The sequence below is a fragment of the Vanessa cardui genome, chromosome 20, assembly GCF_905220365.1.
Source record: "Vanessa cardui chromosome 20, ilVanCard2.1, whole genome shotgun sequence".
NCBI lineage: Eukaryota > Metazoa > Arthropoda > Insecta > Lepidoptera > Nymphalidae > Vanessa > Vanessa cardui.
In genome coordinates, this window is record NC_061142.1 from 3,001,426 (window position 1) to 3,023,076 (window position 21,651).

Here is a 21,651-nt window from a genome sequence, read left to right on the forward strand (position 1 = left end):
TATTATTACAACCAATTTTTTTATTATATAAATGAAAACATTTACATTTATAATCAAACAAAATCCATTATTAAAAATATATATATAATTTAGTAGAGGTATGTACATAAGGACAAAAATAAAAAAGGTAGGTAAAATAAGATTTCTTAAATATTACAAAAAATAATTTCACGAATTAAAAAATCAAAATACAAAGCCAGAAACTCAACTGATTGTTTATAATGAAGTCAATTAATGATAATAATAGAAAACTGTAAAATGATAATTTTACAGTGGTTTTTATGCCATAAGGTTTTTCCACATTTTTTCTTTTAGCCTTGTTACTACTCCACACACATGAAGCTCAATAATTCTTCTAATTCCAGCCACAGTCAGTCTGTTTTAATTCGGCCTTGAGTCTCTTGATGGGGCCTCGTTATATTGCCATAACTAGAACAAGTTAAAACTATTAGAAAAGTAAAGGGTATATTGAATAAGTAAAAAATAAAACACAATTATGTTTTGTTTGTTTCGTAAATGGTAATATTAGTTCGTGTCGCATATCACGTCATTGTTTATGTTTCAAACTTTCAAGTGTTAAAGTATTAGAGATTTTCAAATAAAGAAAGATATTTATGAAATAACTAATAATTATCGTACCTTTCCATGAATTCCAATAAAGCTGCAAATTCTTCTGGGCTTGCTTAAGATTTATATTCCATTCTATAAAAGTTATCACACCATTTAAGGTATCTTTTATCCTTAAGCAGGATAATAACATAAAATTTCGAGTCACAGTAATGTTAAATTACGTTCCGCAATAGAATATTGTCATAAAGGAATTACTAATTACATGCACCCATATACATACATACTTCATTTACTTATTATTTTATCACAAATTCTTCCAAATTTCAAATTAAAACAAGAGTTTATCTTGCGTATAAACTATAAAGTTTACAAATGCAACTTTGATGTTAATTTGACGTTAGTAAGAACGCTAACCATAGACTAAAGTGTAGGTTTTTTCTAAGTTCATTGTAGAATGAGCGATCGACTCAGTCGTGTCAATTTGGCTAGCAACTTATCGTTTTCTATAATCGCTTACGCCGAAGCGTTAACGATTGTAGAAAGAGATTCGATATGAAACGAATGTAACTTGGCTAGGCCCTCAGGTGCAATACCAGCGCCGTACCGAGCAAAAGTGGTTTCATGGATAAATTAAAATCCTTCTAATCTCAACTTCACCAAGCTAACTATTCAAATCAAAATAAATGAAGTGTAAGTATTTAAAGTCAATCTTAAGATAAAATATTTTTGGAAAGTAACATGCTGGAAAGTAGCCGCAGCGGAGAAGAAACGGCAAAAAATTTACATTTTCAATTTCAAATTCAATTTTATTTAATAATAATTATATTCGTATTCAAAATTATCCTTAATTAGTCCTTAGTTTCTTTTAGTTCTCTGTTGGAGAACCAAACCTAAATTTAGGCGTCATCATCAATGTGTTCCTGTTTAGACAAGTGTGAATCTAAACAAAATACATTCACTATTTTCTCATCCTTAAAATCAGTTGCTTGGACAATCCATATCAGAAAAAAGATAAAACGTGGGAGCAACGGCATGTTTTCAACGCCACAGGAGTTTATCACTACCACTAAGGCTTCTACCAACACAATGCATATCGTCACCAAAAACAACAAGTATTTTAAAACAGAACCTCTTGATCTACAGCCTTATGAAATCATTACCAGATTTGAGCGTGTGAAACATCGAGGGAAATCTTGTTATACAATTTCATGTGAGCATTATTTTGTGCATAATACATATATAAAAGTTATTGTACTTATAATATAATATGCACAGCATCCTCGAATAAGGTTAAGAAAGTTACTTTGGAGACCAGCAGGACAGACAGAGTCGGAGCGATGGAAAAACTTGCTACTTACAAAAAGTTGATAAATCTTCCGGATAAATTTCCGAACGATATCATAAAAGAAAGTTGCATATTGTGATAATTGGGTCTACATTATGAAAAGCTTAGAAGATCAAGTAATGATTAGCAGAGTAATTAAAAATAAGTTAGACTAAGTCTCGATTCCAACACGAGCGCCTGAAACGATTTTGTTTCAGTGTTCTGTTCAGATGAACCATCACCACCACAGATTGGCGCTGTAAGAAATGTTAACTATTCCTTAAATCAAAAATCAGGCACCACCAATCATTCAAACGTTTCAAAGTATGACACAATAGTAAAACACATTGTTGATTTGCGGTAGAATATTTGATGAATAAATATTAACTACGCGGAAGGACTTTTTTTTTGTTTTACGAGGAGAAAAGGCATTTACTCCTCCCGCCCGGTCGGGGGACCGGGACGGGTATGTGGGACTCAACCGGGGCTATAAGGGCCCCGTGACAGGGCTGAAGGCCCTGTCCTACCCACTAAAACCATCCTCGGATTTCCACCATGCCGCCGAGTGGTAAGGCAACGGGATCGCCCAGGGCATGCAACCGAGACCCCACACAATCGAGACAATCGTAGAAAGCGCGCCTAGTGCGTGCCTTCCTCCTCATCCTCCATGTGCTCATGTGATGAACTCCCCCGAGTCAGCCACTGGAGGCTGGGTGTCAACGAAGCTGACGCCCTGCGGCGGGAAGATGGTAGGCTCCGCCTCTGACCGCCGGTGTAATACACCTGGGAGACTCGGATAGCGAGCCCTCCCACTCCTTCCTAGCCAACGAGGCCACATACATGGTCCTCCCTGAGGCCAACCAGGAACGTACCAGGAGTCTTAGCCGTGGCCGACGAGCAAGCTCAAGCCTGCCCTGTTGCCCAGAGTGCCACCACGAGGAGGTGATTGACATGCACCCCGAAACTACGTGGAAGACCTGTACAAAGCCCTACCACGATTTTTTTTATTATTATTTAGTTTATGAATGTATTCGATGCTCGATTAATATTCGTCTTGGATTAACCTTTAATTAAATATACAATGATGGAGTGTTGATATGTAAACGGAGTTAAATTTGTTTTTCCTATACTACTACAAAATATTGACTGTTGTTTCGTGTTCGAATAAAAAAAATATCTGTTTGTCCTGCGTTACCCTTTTTCATTCAATGTAAAAATAGTTTACTTTTTAACTTTTTATTTAAACAGAGAAAATTAAAAAAAAAACACATTAAAAAAACGATCGAACGATTAGGAACAGTTAAAGAATAAATTGGAATCGAAAAGAATAAAATTCAGTAATCACAAATGTCACGAATGTCATTTATGACATTGACATGTTCTAATCGATTGAGACATATCACACAAGCAAACAATATAAACAAATCTTATTCACCAACCAATTCAAGTACTGTATGCAATTTGTTCAAAATTCAGCTATATTGTGTGTAACTAATAAAATAATTTATTTTTATTTATAATATAACACTATTGCACTTAACTACTTTTTTCTACTTTAATTTTTCGTGCAAATCATCATCAATGATAGTTTAATCGCGCTCTTGACCAATGAAATCGCATTATTTTGCTGTCAAATGTTTATTTGGCTTTTTTCTTCTTATGGTTACAATAGTAAATATCATATGATAGTTATTTTAGATATTTTCATATACTGGAACAAAACTTTCTCCTACGCTGCTCAAAGTTAAGGCGAGATCATTAAATTTTGTGAATAAAAAATATTCCATTTTTTATTCTTATAATTCGAAGAACTGATAAAATTCACAATTAATTATATATATTCCAAAAAACGCTCTTTTAATAATTATTATATATTTAAATTCCTCATAATTGATGCAAAATATGATAGATTTAGAAAAAGGTAAAAGAACATTCTTTCAGCTTTTACAATATATAATATTATCTATTATGATGTTATCTAATAATAACATTCTGTATCTGTCTTTTAGAGTATTGAATCATAGACAATTTTTAAATTAACTTGAGGTCATATTAATACACTTTTAAATAGCAACATTTCAATTAATCAATCATTCAGAAAATCGTTCATTCATCATTCCATCAATTCATTTTTCCCGATTTGCGAATAGCATGTAATGAATGTGAGAAAATCACATTTTTTCACATGAATAAGTCATAAATCACTTTTAAACATATTAATTTGTTCCGCGTTTAATCTAGAAGTAATGGCTGGAAACGAGGAACTAACCGGCCCTGTGCCTCAAGATCTAGAAGCAGCAGAGAAGCTGAAAAATGAAGCTAATGAATATTTTAAACGTGAGTTTTCCAAATCAATAACGTGAATTAAAACGTTACATATACACAATCAACCTACGTCCACATGATAATTAACTGAAAAGACAATCGGTTTAAATTTTTTTACTTCGAAATCATAATTAATATTAATCATAACCTTCGTTACAGGGCAAAACTACAACCGTGCTATTGAATTGTATACTCAAGCAATCGAGAAGAATCCGACAAGCGCTGTTTACTACGCCAATAGGAGTATATCTAATTTAAGATTAGAAAACTTTGGATACGCACTCAATGATGCATCCAAAGCTATAGAATTAGATAAGCTATACACCAAAGCATATTACAGACGAGCGGCGGCATACATGGCCTTAGGAAAATACAAATTCGCGCTTAAAGACTTTGAATATGTAAGTATAAAGTTTTTATTTAAAACTAAACTGCAAGCGAAAATGGTTATAGTTTAAAACTGCACATGCTAGAAAATATTTTATTTTTTTGAGTTATTGCATTGCATTTAAACTTATAACAACTTTCGTTTCTTAGACACAGTAAGAACATTAAACTTAAGAGTAATTGCTAAACTTGAAACAATATCAATTTCAAAACCTCAAATGCAATTATAAATCAATTAAAAGTTGCATAATATGTTGATTTATATTTATCAATCCAGCAAATAAAATTAAATGTTATACTTTTGTATACTTTATTATATTAATATACAACTTAATAATCATTGGATTTTGAGAATCACTGACAATAATATCTAACATTAAAACATAAATTAAATCTGTTAAATAAATTAAATGTTCCCTGATTATTTGAAAGACCAACTGCTAACCGTCCATTGAAATATATATAAATTATTAAAACCATGCATAAACTATATATCTATATGTCAGCTATATTTATATTAATAAACTAAAATCTTCTAGACCATCATTATGTATATGTATTACAATAATCATTATAATGCTCATTTATATAAATCCTAAGCTATCTTGTTACTTGATAACACATTCGCTACAATTCTACATAATAACCCATTCTTATTTCGGGCCCAGTTTGAGCAGTACAAGTATTAGTTGTAAACATCTCATGGTTTTGTTGTGTTAATTGATCTTAAGTATGGTTCAATAATACATGATCTATAATATATATGAATAATAAATATAATATATATGTATGGGTGTAATGTAACTACAGTTGGTAGATTCTAATCAAATCAGAATATACAATATTCATGGACATCCTTGCAAGCACTCAGAATTATAATTAAAGCTATTGTCATTTCTCAATGTAATTTCTACCGAGAAGACCCTTCAGCAAAATCTGTAGATACACTTTTAATACTTAATAGATTCTTCTTATATAGATGTCTTAATGTCTGCATATTTCATTCCAACATTCCATGACAGCCCTGTCAAGTAACTAGGATAAATGATCTTCAGTATTTTCATGAAATAGATTTCAGCTTGTATCATAAGAAGTTATAGTCATCATCATGTAACTAATATATGAAGTATTTTAATGACTAATGTACATCTGATGTTTATGTCTGTGCTAATATTTTGTCCAAATAATGTATGTCAATATCAAATAAATGAAAACATTCATTGTGAAATACAGATTATTTTATGTATATCTTACATAATCAAAACATAGCGGTGATATATGTGTTTTAATCTGTATTTCAAATGTCACAGCAATTTGTTGAATGGAAATAAAAAATAATTGATTGCAAGTCGAACAAAATGGATACATTAATAACCTTATCATTGAAAGAAATACATTTATATATACATATTTACCAATTTTTATGAGGATCGGTCAAATACTTTGAAATAATACAGACACATATACATTCAAACATTTTTACATTTTTTATGAAATATATAAAAGATATCTATATATGTTGTCCATTAATGTGTTCTGGTTTAAGAAAAAAGGCAATTAATAGTACACATAAAAAGAAACTTAGACATAGTAATAAGAAATAGGAAATTGTTGATTCATAGAGTATCAACAGGCAAAGGTCATTCATAAATTATTTGCCTTTCTAATATAATAATATAAATAAAAAATGACAATCTTATTATAGTAGGTGTTAATTAGATTTACAAGATAACTAGAGATTATGATAATTTTGCTTGCGAGTGTGACATAGTCTGTATATTTTAGTTGTATGTTTTATATTAAAACATGCTTAAGCTTAAAAGAATTTAAACTTTATCAAAATTGCCTTTATAAGTAGTAACATATTCTATTAAAACCTACACTATTAAATAGTGTAGGTTCAGAATGTATAATATATACATTCATAAATATAGAGTTATATTCATGTTTAATATTTTATATTAACATCAGAAATATTAAACTAGCAACATTTATTTTTCTCTTTGATTCTAACTATAGATATTGAAAATATATATCTTATGTAAACAAGTCAATTTTAATCTATAATTGATATGATTGACTTGATTTAAGAAACTGCAATTATTAATAGTCCTAATTTAGTATTGACTATCGGCCTTACTTATCAACATTGTATAGCAGGTGCATTGTTAAATGTTAATATCTCCCTTACAATCATAATTGATTCAACATATGAAAGAATAAGACAAAAAAATATTTAATTTATAAACCCCTTCAAGAGTATTTATATTCTAAAGCCATGAATTCCTTAATAAAATCATATAAGTGCTTGATATTTTAATTCTATTACATTTTTCTAACCCATGCTGAATTTGTGTTTCTCTCCTAAGATACGTAAATTTATTATATTATGTAGTTTATGTTCAAACTTTGCATAATTTTTTTGTTCATACTTCTGATAAAGTATTTTTCAAAAAATATGTTTATATTATTGATAATATTAATAATATGGTTGTCGTAAGAGTAATATTATAATAACCTTCATAAAATGTATTAGTTATCGCCCGCGGTTTTGCTCGCTTTTTATTGGTTGATTGACAGGTATTAGGGTTATAAGTGTAGCTTATGTCCTTCTTTGCAGCTCAAGCTTGCTTTACGTACTTAAGCAACAGACAAAAAGACAAGAGTTACTTTTGCATTCATAATATTAGTGTACAGTCGGGGTAAGAAAAGGTTCGTCATCTTAAGATCTATTTTCGTGTGCTCGGTATGAGCGATAATCTGCTTTACCGATCGAGAATGACATTGCGTCGCAATTATTTGACGTTTAGATGCATAAGGTACTAAGAGCTTAAGACTTAATAAAGGAATTAATTTGAAAAGTGACGAAGGTTTTCCTACTCTGACTGTACAATACACCCATCTTATTGTCTCCTCTGGTTCATATTTCGCCAAGATATTACTGGTAGCAGAACGCTAACAATCATTATTAATTAAATTATATCATGCAGCTATTAAACCATTGGCTTACAGTTACATTTGTGTAATGTTCTGTTGTTAATAAATAGCTTTTTTTTATTTATGGAACAATAATTCTAGATTCAAATGATAAATGACTGCTCGAAAATTATAAGCATAGGATTGTTTGACTATTTTTTTTATAATAGGCATATTTTTAATGCACTGATCAGCAATCACCAAGCAAATGTCCAAAGATTTTGGTTAAAGTAAAAAATAAAAAAAATCTGATGCCAATAGTTGTCAATTGTATAGATGTGCCTTATAATAGTGTATTGATTGAATTTAGTATCGTCTAGCAACTTTCGATTTAATTTCACATTGGTGTATTCTAAATTGAAATATAACATGAGAATAGAGTTTACAGATATTCCAAATTAATCTGTTGCATGTAAAAAAATTACTTATATTTTTTAAGCGAGACGATGATTTTATTATACGTTCGGATACTTGACCTCGAATAAATAAAAACAAAAATCATTAAGCCTGTCAGCGTGTTGGGTTTTAAGACATAATAAAATTATTAGACTAAAATTATTTTATACGTCGATAACTCAATTTTGATCATTTCAGGTAACCAAAGTTCGGCCTAACGATCTTGATGCGAAAATGAAATACAACGAATGCAATAAAATAGTTAAGAAAATTGCATTCGAGAAAGCCATCTCTGTGGATCAGAAGGGAGTGAATATCGCAGATACTATCAACCTAGATGCTATGAGTAAGTATCTTTACACTATTTTTGGAAGGACTTAAACTTAAAATTAACTGAAAAATCATCAATTTAGACTTTTGATAGCAACATGTTTTCCTGGGGCATCACAACTGGGGCCATAACGCTGATTCAACAGGGCCATTCGCAGCGGTCTGTAGCTCTGCAGCTGGGTTTTTCACAGCGAGCAATCCAGAATGCTTGGATTAGGATTCAAGTGAGGGAGAGTTACCAGAAGACCAGGATCAGGCAAGAGTCGAGCAACCACAGCACAGGAAGACCGCTACATACGGTTAACTGCGCGCAAAGAGCGAGTCGTCACCGCCCGCTCCTCACAAAACCGCTTGCGCCAAGCGACGGGCACCCGCGTGAGTGACCAAACGATTAGGAATCGGTTGCATGAAGACCAACAGCTCTCTAGACGACGAGTAGTGCGAATTCCACTGACATCCACGCATCGTGCAAGGCGATTAACGTTCGCGAGACAGCACTAGGCCTGGAACATCTATGACTGGAGCAAGGTATTGTTCACAGATGAATCCAAAGTGAATTTTTTTTGTGATGATCGTCGCATTAGAGTTTGGAGAAGAGAAGGAGAGCGATTTTCCGATGCTTGCATCCACGAAAGTGACAGATTCGGGGGTCCTAAAGTAATGGTGTGGGGCGGAATCTCACTATCAGGTGGAACCGAGCTCGTAATTCTGAACGAAGGCACGGTAACGGCTCAACGGTACATTAAGCAGGTCATAAGACCCCACGTGGTGACATTTACACAAAGAATTGGTGCAGGATACCAATTAATGCATGAAAATCCCCGCTCTCATACATCTACTCATAGAGCTACTGTCGAGCAGTAGAAGAAGCTGGTGTACGGGTGCTGCCGTGGCCCGCCAGTAGCCCGGACCTTAACCCTATTGCGCACATGTGGGATGTGTTAAAAAGAAGCGTTCGTGACACAAATCAACCGGTAACTAACTAACGACAGCTCATCAACGTGCTAAAGACAAGCTGGGACCAAATCCCACAGGAGACAATACGACACCTGGTGGAGAGTATACCTTCGAGGCTTGAATAATGTCTTCGAAAAAGGGGAGGACAAACACGTTACTGAAAAAATTAACATTTCAACAAATCTTCAGTTTTTTTTTGTAAATTAGACATTTTTTTCACATTGTGTAATTTAGGTTAAAAAGTCGATTTTTCTAAAAAAAAAAAGAAAGTGATGCTAATTTTAGAGGAAAAAAACAATATCTGCTGCTCTTTAAATTAAAAATTTATTAAATAATTTAATCTAATCATTTGCATATCCCTAAACCCCATATTTTTTTTAATCCACTACAAAAACATGGTGGCCCTTATTTTGTTTTGACTAGTATATATATATAATATTGATAAAGTAGAAAAAAATAGGAAAAGTTTGACAACTTTCTTCCTTAATTACATATCCACATCATAGTGAGATGCATTTTTTATTTCAAATTTCAGCAATTGAAGATGAATACGAGGGTCCAAGCCTCGAGGACGGTAAAGTTACACTGAAATTCATCACTGAGCTCATGGAATACTACAAGGAGCAGAAGAAACTTCACAAGAAATATGCTTACAAAGTAAGAATAATAATCTTTTCTTCTCTATTATAATCTCCATATGCCTCCTGAGGGTGTTATTTTTTTAATATGTCCGCATATTTCGGATAGTAACTATCTTAATTTTAGTATTTCTGATAAAAAACAAGTTCCGATGTGATGTGTGTGATGTGATCTGATCTTAAAAGAGTAGTTCTGCCCAAGTCCCATCATTAATAGGCCTTAAAGTAACAACCAGTAGATTTCCTTGTGTCAATGTCGGCTTAAGGAGAAAGTTTAAAGCGTATACCTCTCTGCTACACTAAACTTGGCATAGTTAGCAGTATTCCTCACAATGTTTCTCAAGTGTGCACGAGATGTTAAACCATATGGGAATTCAGTGGACCTTACCTTGGTCCTTATCACAAGGCCGTCCTGAATCTGATCGATGAAATTTTTTCTGATAAAGAATGAAAGGAGTTTATATCAGCAGTTTCATAAAAAAATATCTTTGATGTCTTATAGTACTCCATCTCGTCTCCATATAAATGTTTTATAACTAAATATTAACACACACAATGTTTTTCAGATCCTCATCGACGTGAAAGCATACTTCCAGAAGCAGCCATCCTTAGTTGACATAAAGGTGCCGGACGATAAGAAGTTCACAGTCTGCGGAGACATACACGGCCAGTTCTATGACTTGATGAATATTTTCAAGCTGAACGGCCTTCCATCAGATACGAATCCTTATCTGTTTAATGGTGACTTCGTGGACCGAGGCTCCTTCAGTGTGGAGTGCATCTTCACGCTATTCAGCTTCAAGTTGCTCTACCCCGACCACTTCTATATGTCTCGAGGTAAGTTATGTGTGGTGGTGTCTTCTTGACTGGTTAATGCTTTGGACACATAATATAAGTAGTCGCCAGCGTTTACCCTCGCGTTTTAGGGTATTCGCTGTCATGTGTCAGGTAGTAAAGTCAAAAAGTAGCGAAAAATTATGCGTTAAATTGCAATAATATTTCACAATGTTTCGACAGTTTACAATCTGACTAGATAGATTGTAATCTAACGAATTTTGTAATCTTACGGTGACATATACAGGGTTATTGGTATGGTAACTCGACGTATATCCGCTAAGAGGTGATAGAGGAGACTATTTGCAATAATTTTAACCCCCATATGTATAATCCAAAAGTAAACCATTTTTGAGTTGTCTCTCTTGTAGATGCAACTTTAAAAAAATTATTTAAAAAAAGTATCATATAATCTGCTCCATAGGGTGTAAAACGGACGTTAGGAGTTTGTGTTTTATTAATTTCGCGCCAATAAAGCAAGTTCAGCTAATAACTTATAAATAAATCACAATTGTTCATGTAAGTATACTACGACACAATTTAGATGTAGCATCGGCAAAATTCTTAAAAATTATCATATCCAAATTAAGTACGCTACCCCAAATTACTAATATTTATTTCTTATGTGAATATGATCTTTACACAAACGTAATAGCTTGTAATATCATATGACTTAATATATTCGTCATTTTGACACGTCGATTAACATGCACTTGTTTTTTCTCGGGTTGAAATTACATGAGAATCTATAGCGACGAATAGCGTCGAATGGCGCGATAGGGAGCTATTTCTATTGGTTGTATAAATCAACAGTAATCGGTTTTATTGAATTTGCCAATGCTACATCTAAGTTGTTTCGTACTATACTATTTTTAGTTTGGAATTATTATTCAATAATTTAAAGAATTCATCGCGAATTTTCTCACAATATTGAATAAAGCATTAAGAATGAACCCATTGTTTGTGTTTCAATTGTAGAAGTGGATATGTTCGTGATTTAAATTGAAACAAATTATAAAATAATAATTATGTCGTAAATTTATTCATTCAAGTGCAAAAGGTCGTATGTAAAAGAGTCTTGGGACTCCCAGTTGGAATGAAATGACTTTCGCTATATATGTATTATTCATTAAATAACATATAATAATTAAACAACAATATATTTATCCCAAATCCCGTGTCAATTAAAATAATAATAAAAAGTAAGTTCCTATAATGTTATCTACAGTTCATCTAAAGTGGCGATATAATTTTAAAGGAATACGAACTAATTTTTTTTAATAGTTTTATTTATGGAATAGCTTGGCGGACGAGCATATGGGCGACCTGATGGTAAGTGGTCACCCATAGACAATGACGCTGTAAGAAATATTAACTATTCTTTGCATCGTCAATGCGCCACCAACCTTGGGAACGAAGATGCTATGTCCCTTGTGCCTGTAGTTACAGTGGCTCACTCACCCTTCAAACCGGAACACAACAATACTGCGGACTGTTGTTTAACGGTATAATATCTGAAATAAATAGAAGGGGGGGGGGGGTGTTTCTCATAATATTAGCACACAATTATAATTACATACACTTACTTTATAATTGCACACATTTATAACAATTAAAGCGGCTAGTCTGCGCTGGAACTCTGTCGAAGGATTAGCGAGAGCACATGTGCTTACGCAAAACTCTGAGCATTGCAATAATATCTACTGTGTTGGCTCGAATTGACAGTTGACAATTAGTACGAACGTGACAATTGAAGACTTACGGTGACATATGTATGAAAGCGAAATATCACGAATTTACGAATAAATTATGTAAAGATTATTATTAATATTATTAATGTATGCATTTTTGTTCCAGGTAACCACGAGACTCGAGATATGAACCGCGTCTACGGTTTCCGGGGCGAGGTGACATCGAAATACACATCCCAGATGGCAGATCTATTCACGGAACTGTACAATTGGCTGCCGTTAGCGCATTGCATCAACAACAGGGTACTGGTGATGCATGGCGGGCTCTTCTCCAAAGACGACGTCACACTGGACGATATCAGAAATGTGGATAGGAACAAACAGCCACCGGAAGATGGTAAGACTTGCGTTTTTTTTTTTTGCGCCCTTACTCCGGTCGTAGAGTAAAAGGAATTTCGGTCAGTTACCTTAACTGACTCTTTACGTACTCAACTATACAAAACGTTATCAACGGAGCAGAAATGAGATAGGGAACGTAATACTCACTAAACTAAAAACAAAGCCCCCCCCCTCCCAAACACACACACACACACACACACACACACACACACACACACACACACACACACTGGCGAGCTCTCAAGTAGGGGAAGGTCACAGCCTGAAAATAAACAATCTCAGATGATAATGAAAATACCAGCACGAAATTAATTATAAACACGAATTTTCAGTGTTGCTTGCCTGGGTTTGAACCCGCTATCATCGGTTAAGATGCACGCGTTCTAACCACTGGGCCATATCGGCTCTCAAATGAAAACTAATATTGATATCAAATGTAAATTTCATTTTATAATATAGTGGATTCTATAACACCAGATTCAATGAAATTTTGTAACTTTCAGGTATAATGTGTGAACTGCTCTGGTCCGACCCGCAACCCATGGCGGGAAGGTCGCCTTCAAAGCGAGGCGTGGGATGCCAGTTCGGTCCTGACGTCACAGCTGCCTTCCTGCAGAAGAACGGCCTCGACTACATCATAAGGAGCCACGAGGTCAAGAACGATGGATATGAAGTTGCTCACGACGGGAAGTGCATCACTGTATTCTCAGCACCAAACTATTGGTAAGATGATTAAGATCTTGTATTGTTGTATTTACATAGTGCTAGCGATCCGCCCCGGTTCCGCCTCATCTTGAGTTAAATAGTAATTCCAATCCTCTGGACGAAACGACCCAGCCTTCCTGTCTTAGTGGAGGTAATAAGGCGAGGTGTTTTACTTTGAATGAAGCTTTTTGCACTAGTACTCCAAGGGTTGTTTCAGCGTTTGTTCATGTGTTCATTAATCAATCGTTATCTTCTTTTTATTTTGTTAATTTATCAGGTTTTTACAATGTATTTTTATTATTATTGGTATATGACATATGTATTGTATGTAAGTTTACATATATTAGACATAGTTGTTTTTGTGTATTCTATTGTGTATTGCAGTATAATATTTATTCGCAATTTAAAATAATTGTTCTGCTTTAACATTTATTGTACAACTAATAGCCGCCGATTGTCATATGTTAGGCAAAAAAAGTAGCCTATGTCAATTCTTGGAGTTCAAGTTTGCTTAATACCAAATTTCATCAAATTCGGTTCAGCGGTTTGGTCGTGAAAGTCAGACAGTTACATTCACATTTATAATAATAATACAGATCAGTCCTATAATGATAAAGCCGCCTCTTGGATCTTATACAACTTTTGCTATTCCAAATGTCATATTGAGTATTGGTTTGTAATAAACAGTAAATATATCAAAGTGAGCATACTGAACATATATAGTCTGATATTAATATTCAGAATGTCTTTCAAATTATTCAAGTCCTGTTAGCTTTTAGAAAGATATACAGAAATTACTTCCAAACCATCTAAGGAATACTTTACCCAGCTTTCTCACGAAAGATTACTGATGGCATACTTAATATATAACAATAATTTAATGTTTAATAATAAATAAATTTTAATCATGAATTAATTTTAATTTCAGTGATACAATGGGTAACCTTGGTGCTTTCATTACGATGAATGGCAAAGAGCTGAAACCTAAATTCACATCTTATGAAGCTGTGGTAAGTTAATATTATTTTGTACCTCCACCCACTAACTTCCAGGCATTATATATCATGCTTAAAGTATATAATTATATTTAACTAACATAAATATGTTTTTAAATGTTGAAAAAGAGTAACTACTGGAGTCTTACCGGTTCTTCTCGCTAGACATTTTGAACCGAAGTTTGTTAAATGTCAATTCAAAAGTGCTTGTAAAAGCCAACTTGAATAAAGTATATTTAGTTAGGATCGGTGATCATTATCGTCCCGACCCGCCACGACTGCCTATCTCAAGGGAGTCCCATTATATAGCACAGATGTACTCTTTATTCCTTTAATCCGATAGGACAGCAAATCTGACACAAAGTGAAAGAGCTATGTGTGTAAATGTATGTAAATGTGTCTAAAACACAGCCCTGCCAACTCCCTGACTCCGGGCTATTTAGTATCTACAACATTAATATTTACGTACAACAACAACAACAACAGCCTGTAAATTCCCACTGCTGGGCTAAAGGCCTCCTCTCCCTTTGAGGAGAAGGTTTGGAACATATTCCACCACGCTGTTCCAATGCGGGTTGGTGGAATACACATGTGGCAGAATTTCTATGAAATTTGTCACGTGCAGGTTTCCTCACGATGTTTTCCTTCACCGCTGAGTACGAGATGAATTATAAAGACAAATTAAGCACATGAATCAGCAGTGCTTGCCTGGGTTTGAACCCGCAATCATCGGTTAAGATGCACGCGTTCTACCCACTGGGCCATCTCGACTCTTCATATATTTAAGTAACCATTTCTAAATATGCTCAATTTGTCTTTTTTTTTATTCCAGCCACACCCAGACGTTAAACCAATGACCTACGCCCACTCGATGCTGAGCATGTTCTATCAATGATCCGAGGACCTATTGTCAAGCAACGACGTCGACTCGTTATCAGCTTAAATGAGCTGTGACGTCACTTGGCAATACTATAACACAAAAACATCTTCAACTCCCAAACGAAAACCAGAGTCAAAGACTTCCATACGAAATCTGTGCCCCTGGTACATGAAACTGGACTAGAAACTCTTCGATTCCTCAATGATGGAAATGAACTTTAAAGTCATTGATGAAAGGATAGTGTGAATTTATTACAAACCCCTGCCTACCCTGGAAGGTAAAACATTGGGCAGAGCCCCCCCCCTTCAAGGTCCTATATGAAGTGCTAAAATGAAACTAAATTATAATATCCAAATGTATGTGATTTTGAAAGCCTTCTGTTGTTGTATGTAGCGACATATAATGACGCAAAATTGAAAAATGCCTTTACAATGGATCTCGTGCGTTATGCCGTCCAAAATTCGTGTTTTACCTTTGAAGTTAGTCTGCAAACGTAGATTTCGTAAAATTTGGAAAGCATAATGCGTGATGAATCCATTTATTATATATATACTAATTTAATAATGCCAATGTATTTTCTAGCGTATTTATTTGCGTCTAAAGCCTTGGTATATTTTAACTGTATAATATCTAAGTCAATAAAGTAGTATGGACAATATCTTCGTAATAAGACTGCGAATTTTGCTTAATTATTTTCTTAAATGATGTTATTTTCATTTTAAGGGATCTAGTAAAAACTGGTTAAAACCGGATTATCAATAGTTACTCAAACTCACTTGCTAAGCTATATTCGACCTTATTGTCTAGTACTAAATTAATAATTATGATATATTATAGAAAAAAAACCATCACTTTATCTCCGTTAAGCATTATTTTTAATTGTGTTTTAATATAAGGTATTTTCTATGATTAAATTGTATAGGCTCAGTACACATTCACCCCCCTAATTACAATTCGTCAATCGATGTTCGATTTTCAAATATGAGGATTATGTATTCGTTGCCTAGGAATTGTTTATGGTCTACTATCGTCAATTACGAAATATTTACAATTTTTTTTTATTATACCTAAGAATTTATTTTTTAGAATTAAAAGTGTAGTATTAATGAGTTTTTCCATACTGAGTTTCATTAATATCCAACCAAAAGTTTAAAGCGTATAAAACGGACCTTTTTTACACTTATTCCGTATCGAAATAAATTACAATACTCACTTAGAAGATTTTATTATAAACCTGAATCATAAGTGTGTGTGAAATAGTTACAATTACCAAACCCCTATCAGAATATATATTTTAAAATATTAGAAGAACATTCTATAAATATTTTATTACATGATGTAAATTTTAATGGAATGCATGAAAATTAAGTCTGTGTACATTTTAATTTGCATGTTCTACATTGTCTTTAATTAAAAAGTTGTCGATTGGACGAATGGTAATTAGGGATTACCCATTAAATTTTGTGCTAAGTTTATTTAAGGTAGTGGATGCGTGAGACCTCACTTTTGTCTATGGTTCATGTACAAAAATGCATTTTACACTGTAACCGCCAGTGTTGCCATTATTTAGTTTTTATAATTTTAACTAGATGTTGCAATGTTTTTTTTTTTTCTTTTAAAGTAAATTTATTATATTTGAATGTGCCACAGTTTTTATTATTCCATATGTGACAAAATAGACCTTAAAATAACTCGAACAATTTTAACATCATATATTTAAATATTTATACGGCCAATTATGATATATATGCATATATATATATGCCTTTTAAACTTTACACGCCTATTTTATTTAATGGTATTGCATTTCGTTGCTTATTAAACGTTATTTAAATTATATATATTTAATATATACTCGATAATATTAAGTTACCATACTACCATTGTCTGTAATTTTTAGTCATATATATTTATAATAATAAGCAATTGCAATACATAAATGGCTCAAAATATGCTGGCATACACTATAAATTAATTCCAACAGCATTTGTATTCAAGGTCACGAGAATTGTATAACAAACCAAAAATGACTTGGTTTTTACAGTAGAATACTCAAGAAATACTCTTTAATTCAATTACTCATGAATAATCTTGATACTCGTTAATCGTTCGTTGTTTGGTATTAAATATACGCAGGGTAATAATTGTGTAAGCAGGACAGCAAATATTACGCGCTTTATCACTCCTTGGGCTTGTAGTGTTTTTGTGTTCCGGATTTAAACTATAGCAAGCCAGTGTAAAAACAATTAGGACACCTCATAATCATAGTTCGTGGAGCTGGTGTATGATATGGTATGATAAATTTATCAGTATAGTACCAATGTGTATGGTAGTGGTGACCGCGTCTCATCAGGTGGCACAATTGCTAGACCATTGTCATAAAAAAGACTTGGGGTTCTTCTATGAGGTAAAATTAATGCAAGCAAGCCAAATAAATAGAACATCCCGAAATATTCAATAGTTGCTATCAATGCCAAGTGATATTCCAGTGCAGTGTGTTATGTGCACGCAGGCGTTGCCAATAATTTGCCAGTTAATTTTCGCTGGTGAACATTAATTGGCATTAATCGACGGCTCTCACCACATTCGTATTCCTAGTATATTACCCTGCGCGATACGAATCTCTTAATTCTACTATAAAAATCTGGCTTAAAAATTACTTCTATAAATAAATAATAGTACTATACACAAAAGATTCAACGTCAATATATCAATTACTTAATAGAGAATTACATTGAAATATATCAGTTGAATGTTTAAAATCAAAAGTTTTTAATTGAAAAAATTAAGATTAATATGTTATTTTATATTATCTGGCGCTATAAGGCAATGCATTCGTTTTATTAAATCATTTAACACTCAATCGGTTATTTAAAGGAGGGTGGTAATTTGTCTCACGTGACAATGTTGCCAGCAATATAAAATATTAATTAAGAATCGTGAGTATAAACAATCTATCAAAGACTAACTACAGGCACAAGAAACATCTTGGTTCCCAAGGTTGGGCACATTGACGATGTAAGGAATGGCTAATATTTCTTACAGCGTCATTGTCCATGGGTGATGGTGACTTACCATCAGGTGGCCCATATGCTCGTCCGCCAACCTGTACCATAAAAAGACTATCTGGAATAATATTGCTATCACTTTCTCACTAGTGCCCTTGCTCAGAGCAGACTTACTACCGGGTCATTTTATTCTAAAATTATTAATATTTCCGGTTTTTGATCATGGGGATAAATTTAATGCATATGCCGTGTTTCAGCTGTTCTACAAACGAAATTAATAAACGCTGCTTGTCATTTCTAGGCTCGTCGATCGTTCATTGGTTGTCTGTTCCGTAAAATGCTGTAATAGACCAATCAAATGAGGTAAAAATGTCCATTTCTGACATTGATCAACAAAACAAAATTTGGATGGTATACTCAGTATCAAAAGGGCAATATTGTAAACTTCTAAACTTCTGACATATCTCTGTTAGCGCTTAGTGTGCATTGTATTGAATTATACATTAATTGCGCATGCGTAATGGGCCTATTCTATTAATGTTACTAATATTTATAAAAAGGTAATTGGTTTCGAAATACTTAATATATTAATAATCATCGGAAAAAGGGTGTTTTCGGGAAGCAAGTAGCCTTCTATAGTTTTTTTTTTTTTCTTTTAATAAAGTATGTTGTAAATATTATTAATCATAAAGATTAAATCGTTTTATTCGTAGCGTTCCAATTTTAAAATTACTTATAAGGTGTCATTTCTTGGAACGATATGGTATAGTGATTCCATATTCAAAAATACAGTTCCAATTTCGAAATATTGAACGTCATACCATACATACACATAAAAAATATACCTAAATCTTATAAATGTAAATCGAGTATGTAAACTAGAAGAAGGTCTCGATTATCGACTTTAAAAAAAATTGACGGTCATGCTTAAAAAAATATGTTGACTTGTCAATTGATCGATAACATTCAGTCTATGGTTGTAAATTAGTATTGTATTTTCGATTGTATTCACTAAAATATAGTTCGAACATAAACAAAAATATATTCTTACAATATTTGTGCAAAATATTGTATACGAAACATCGTCGAAACGCAAGTCATAAAGAATGAATGAGTGAATGATATGATTGAAACCAAATAAGTTCGTATGTCTGTGTTGCTATATATTAACATGTATTTCCTTGGATAAGGCATTTTCCAAATATAGTCTTAAACTAAGAAATTAGGTTAATTTAGCACATAAGTTCATATTGGATTAAAGTAAGTGTGCTCAAAATATTCTGTTGTAACTCTTATTAGACAACGGATTATTTTTCGTACTATATAAAATAAGCAAGCAGATTAGCAATGAGATATACGAATTTAGACCAAGATTCGTCTAATTTTAAAATTAAATTTATGGGTATTTAATACTATATACTATAGGCAGGTTAGATAATGGTTGTATGCTTATGACTGCATTTTGTCTTTCCATTTTGTTGCATTGTCAGCACAGTAACCGAAATGGTACACTTATAAAAATAAACATTTTTAGGATATATGAGACGGAAAACTGCAAATGCCTAACGAAGATATTTACTCAGAGTTATTTAAAAAATATATATTTGGAAATACGACATTCTAAGTGTTGCCGTTTTACCCTATACCGTGACGTTAGTACTATGAGATATTTCTAAATTTCTATGTGCTGAAATATTTTTTTCTAAACACCATTTTATAATGCATACTAAGTAACATATGCCCGTTAATGAAAAAGAAAACTTGCTTAGTCTATGGAAAAGTTCGTTGTACTATAGTACAATTCATGCTTGCTTTATTTTGGTGTTTATTATTTCGAAATAAAACATAAATTAATTCGTGGAATTTTGTAAAAAAATACCCTTAAAACACTTTTATAATACGACCGCACCGGTTTGTCGATATGTAAAGAGTTGTTTTTCTTTCGAGTTATTATCAAACCATTTATTGTTTTTTTATGAAATGAGCACCAAAATTGAGTTGCCAAATATATGCTCAAAAGCATTTGATGTAGATATAGTTACATAATAATTATACTTAATACGAAATAAAATATTGTAAAACGTCACATTCGAATTGCAATAAAATAATTCATTAATATATGACACATTGGTCGTATCACCTGGACCTAAATCAAACATTACAAAGGATCTGCGCGAAATATATCAAAACAAGCATAAAAATAAAGCATATTAAACTAAACCTTCAACAGAAGAGGGGCTTATGTCCAGCAGTAGGCATACTACATATTTAGTTACATTAAACAGCAGGATTCTCTATTCTGCCTAAATGACGTCACCGGCAAAATAAAATGGTCGTCGGTTATAAATCCTAAAATAATGAATTCATTCGTTCTTCGTTCACTTATCCAATGTACTTAAAGCTGTGTTGCCATAATAAATAATTGCAATTCGAATAAGACGCTATCTATGTATTTAGAAAGATTTGAAAATATTATCGGGAATTCAATAAATAAACGACACTTATAAACGCTTAATGGTTTTGTATACCGATTTTATAAACGTCGAGTATTGAGTTGCCGAGCATATCAGACGTATGTAGGTTTGGTGTCGATTTTAATAATAAAATTGTTAAATTTCTACCAAACGGTGTATATTATTTCAACCATTGCCAAAATTGATACAATTATTAATAACAACTTAATGCATATGATGAATTCAATTAATATAAATTGGAAGTAAGGATTATTATTTTTATTTTCTATTAAAATATATATAAAGCGTTTTGTAATTTCTGACATGACCAGCAATGCAACCGACGTTGATCATCTATGTTTTGTTATTAGAAGATGTAAGTTATATGCGACGCTTTTCTTATCAGAAGAATGTTGGAAAGGCGTTAATTTTATTTCCCGGAAATTGTAGTTTTTCTTGTTAATCGTTCTTTCTAAAACCCTACACTAACTAATACTATAAGTTTTCAATTTAATTGGTTGTATGTTTGTAGAAATATATTACCATATAAACATATTATAGTCAAGTCAAAAAACAGACGAACAAATGTACTATTTGATATAAAAAACAACCCCTTCTCCCACAAGTTGGTGGAAAGTAACGCTACAAGAAATCTAGTATTTAATTTATCCTGTCTATAAAAATAAGAAGTTTATTAACTACTTTTGTCAATCGCTTTCAGAGTTTAAAAAACTTAATTTTTAAAAATGAAATAAATAATCGGGAAAAATATTTTTATTGTAT

The 21,651-nt window shown here is 32.7% G+C and overlaps 1 protein-coding gene across 1 annotated transcript; it reads left to right on the plus strand.

Moving 5' to 3' along the window:
• The first annotated feature begins 3,984 nt into the window (after positions 1 to 3,984).
• On the plus strand, positions 3,985 to 16,676 carry LOC124538329 (serine/threonine-protein phosphatase 5). Its single transcript, XM_047115359.1, has 9 exons — positions 3,985 to 4,231; positions 4,379 to 4,620; positions 8,177 to 8,324; positions 9,801 to 9,922; positions 10,470 to 10,740; positions 12,595 to 12,825; positions 13,331 to 13,550; positions 14,461 to 14,542; positions 15,360 to 16,676. The coding sequence occupies exons 1-9, from the start codon at positions 4,141 to 4,143 to the stop codon at positions 15,420 to 15,422; spliced, it is 1,470 nt and encodes a 489-aa protein (XP_046971315.1). The 5' UTR covers positions 3,985 to 4,140; the 3' UTR covers positions 15,423 to 16,676.
• The last annotated feature ends 4,975 nt before the right edge of the window (positions 16,677 to 21,651 follow it).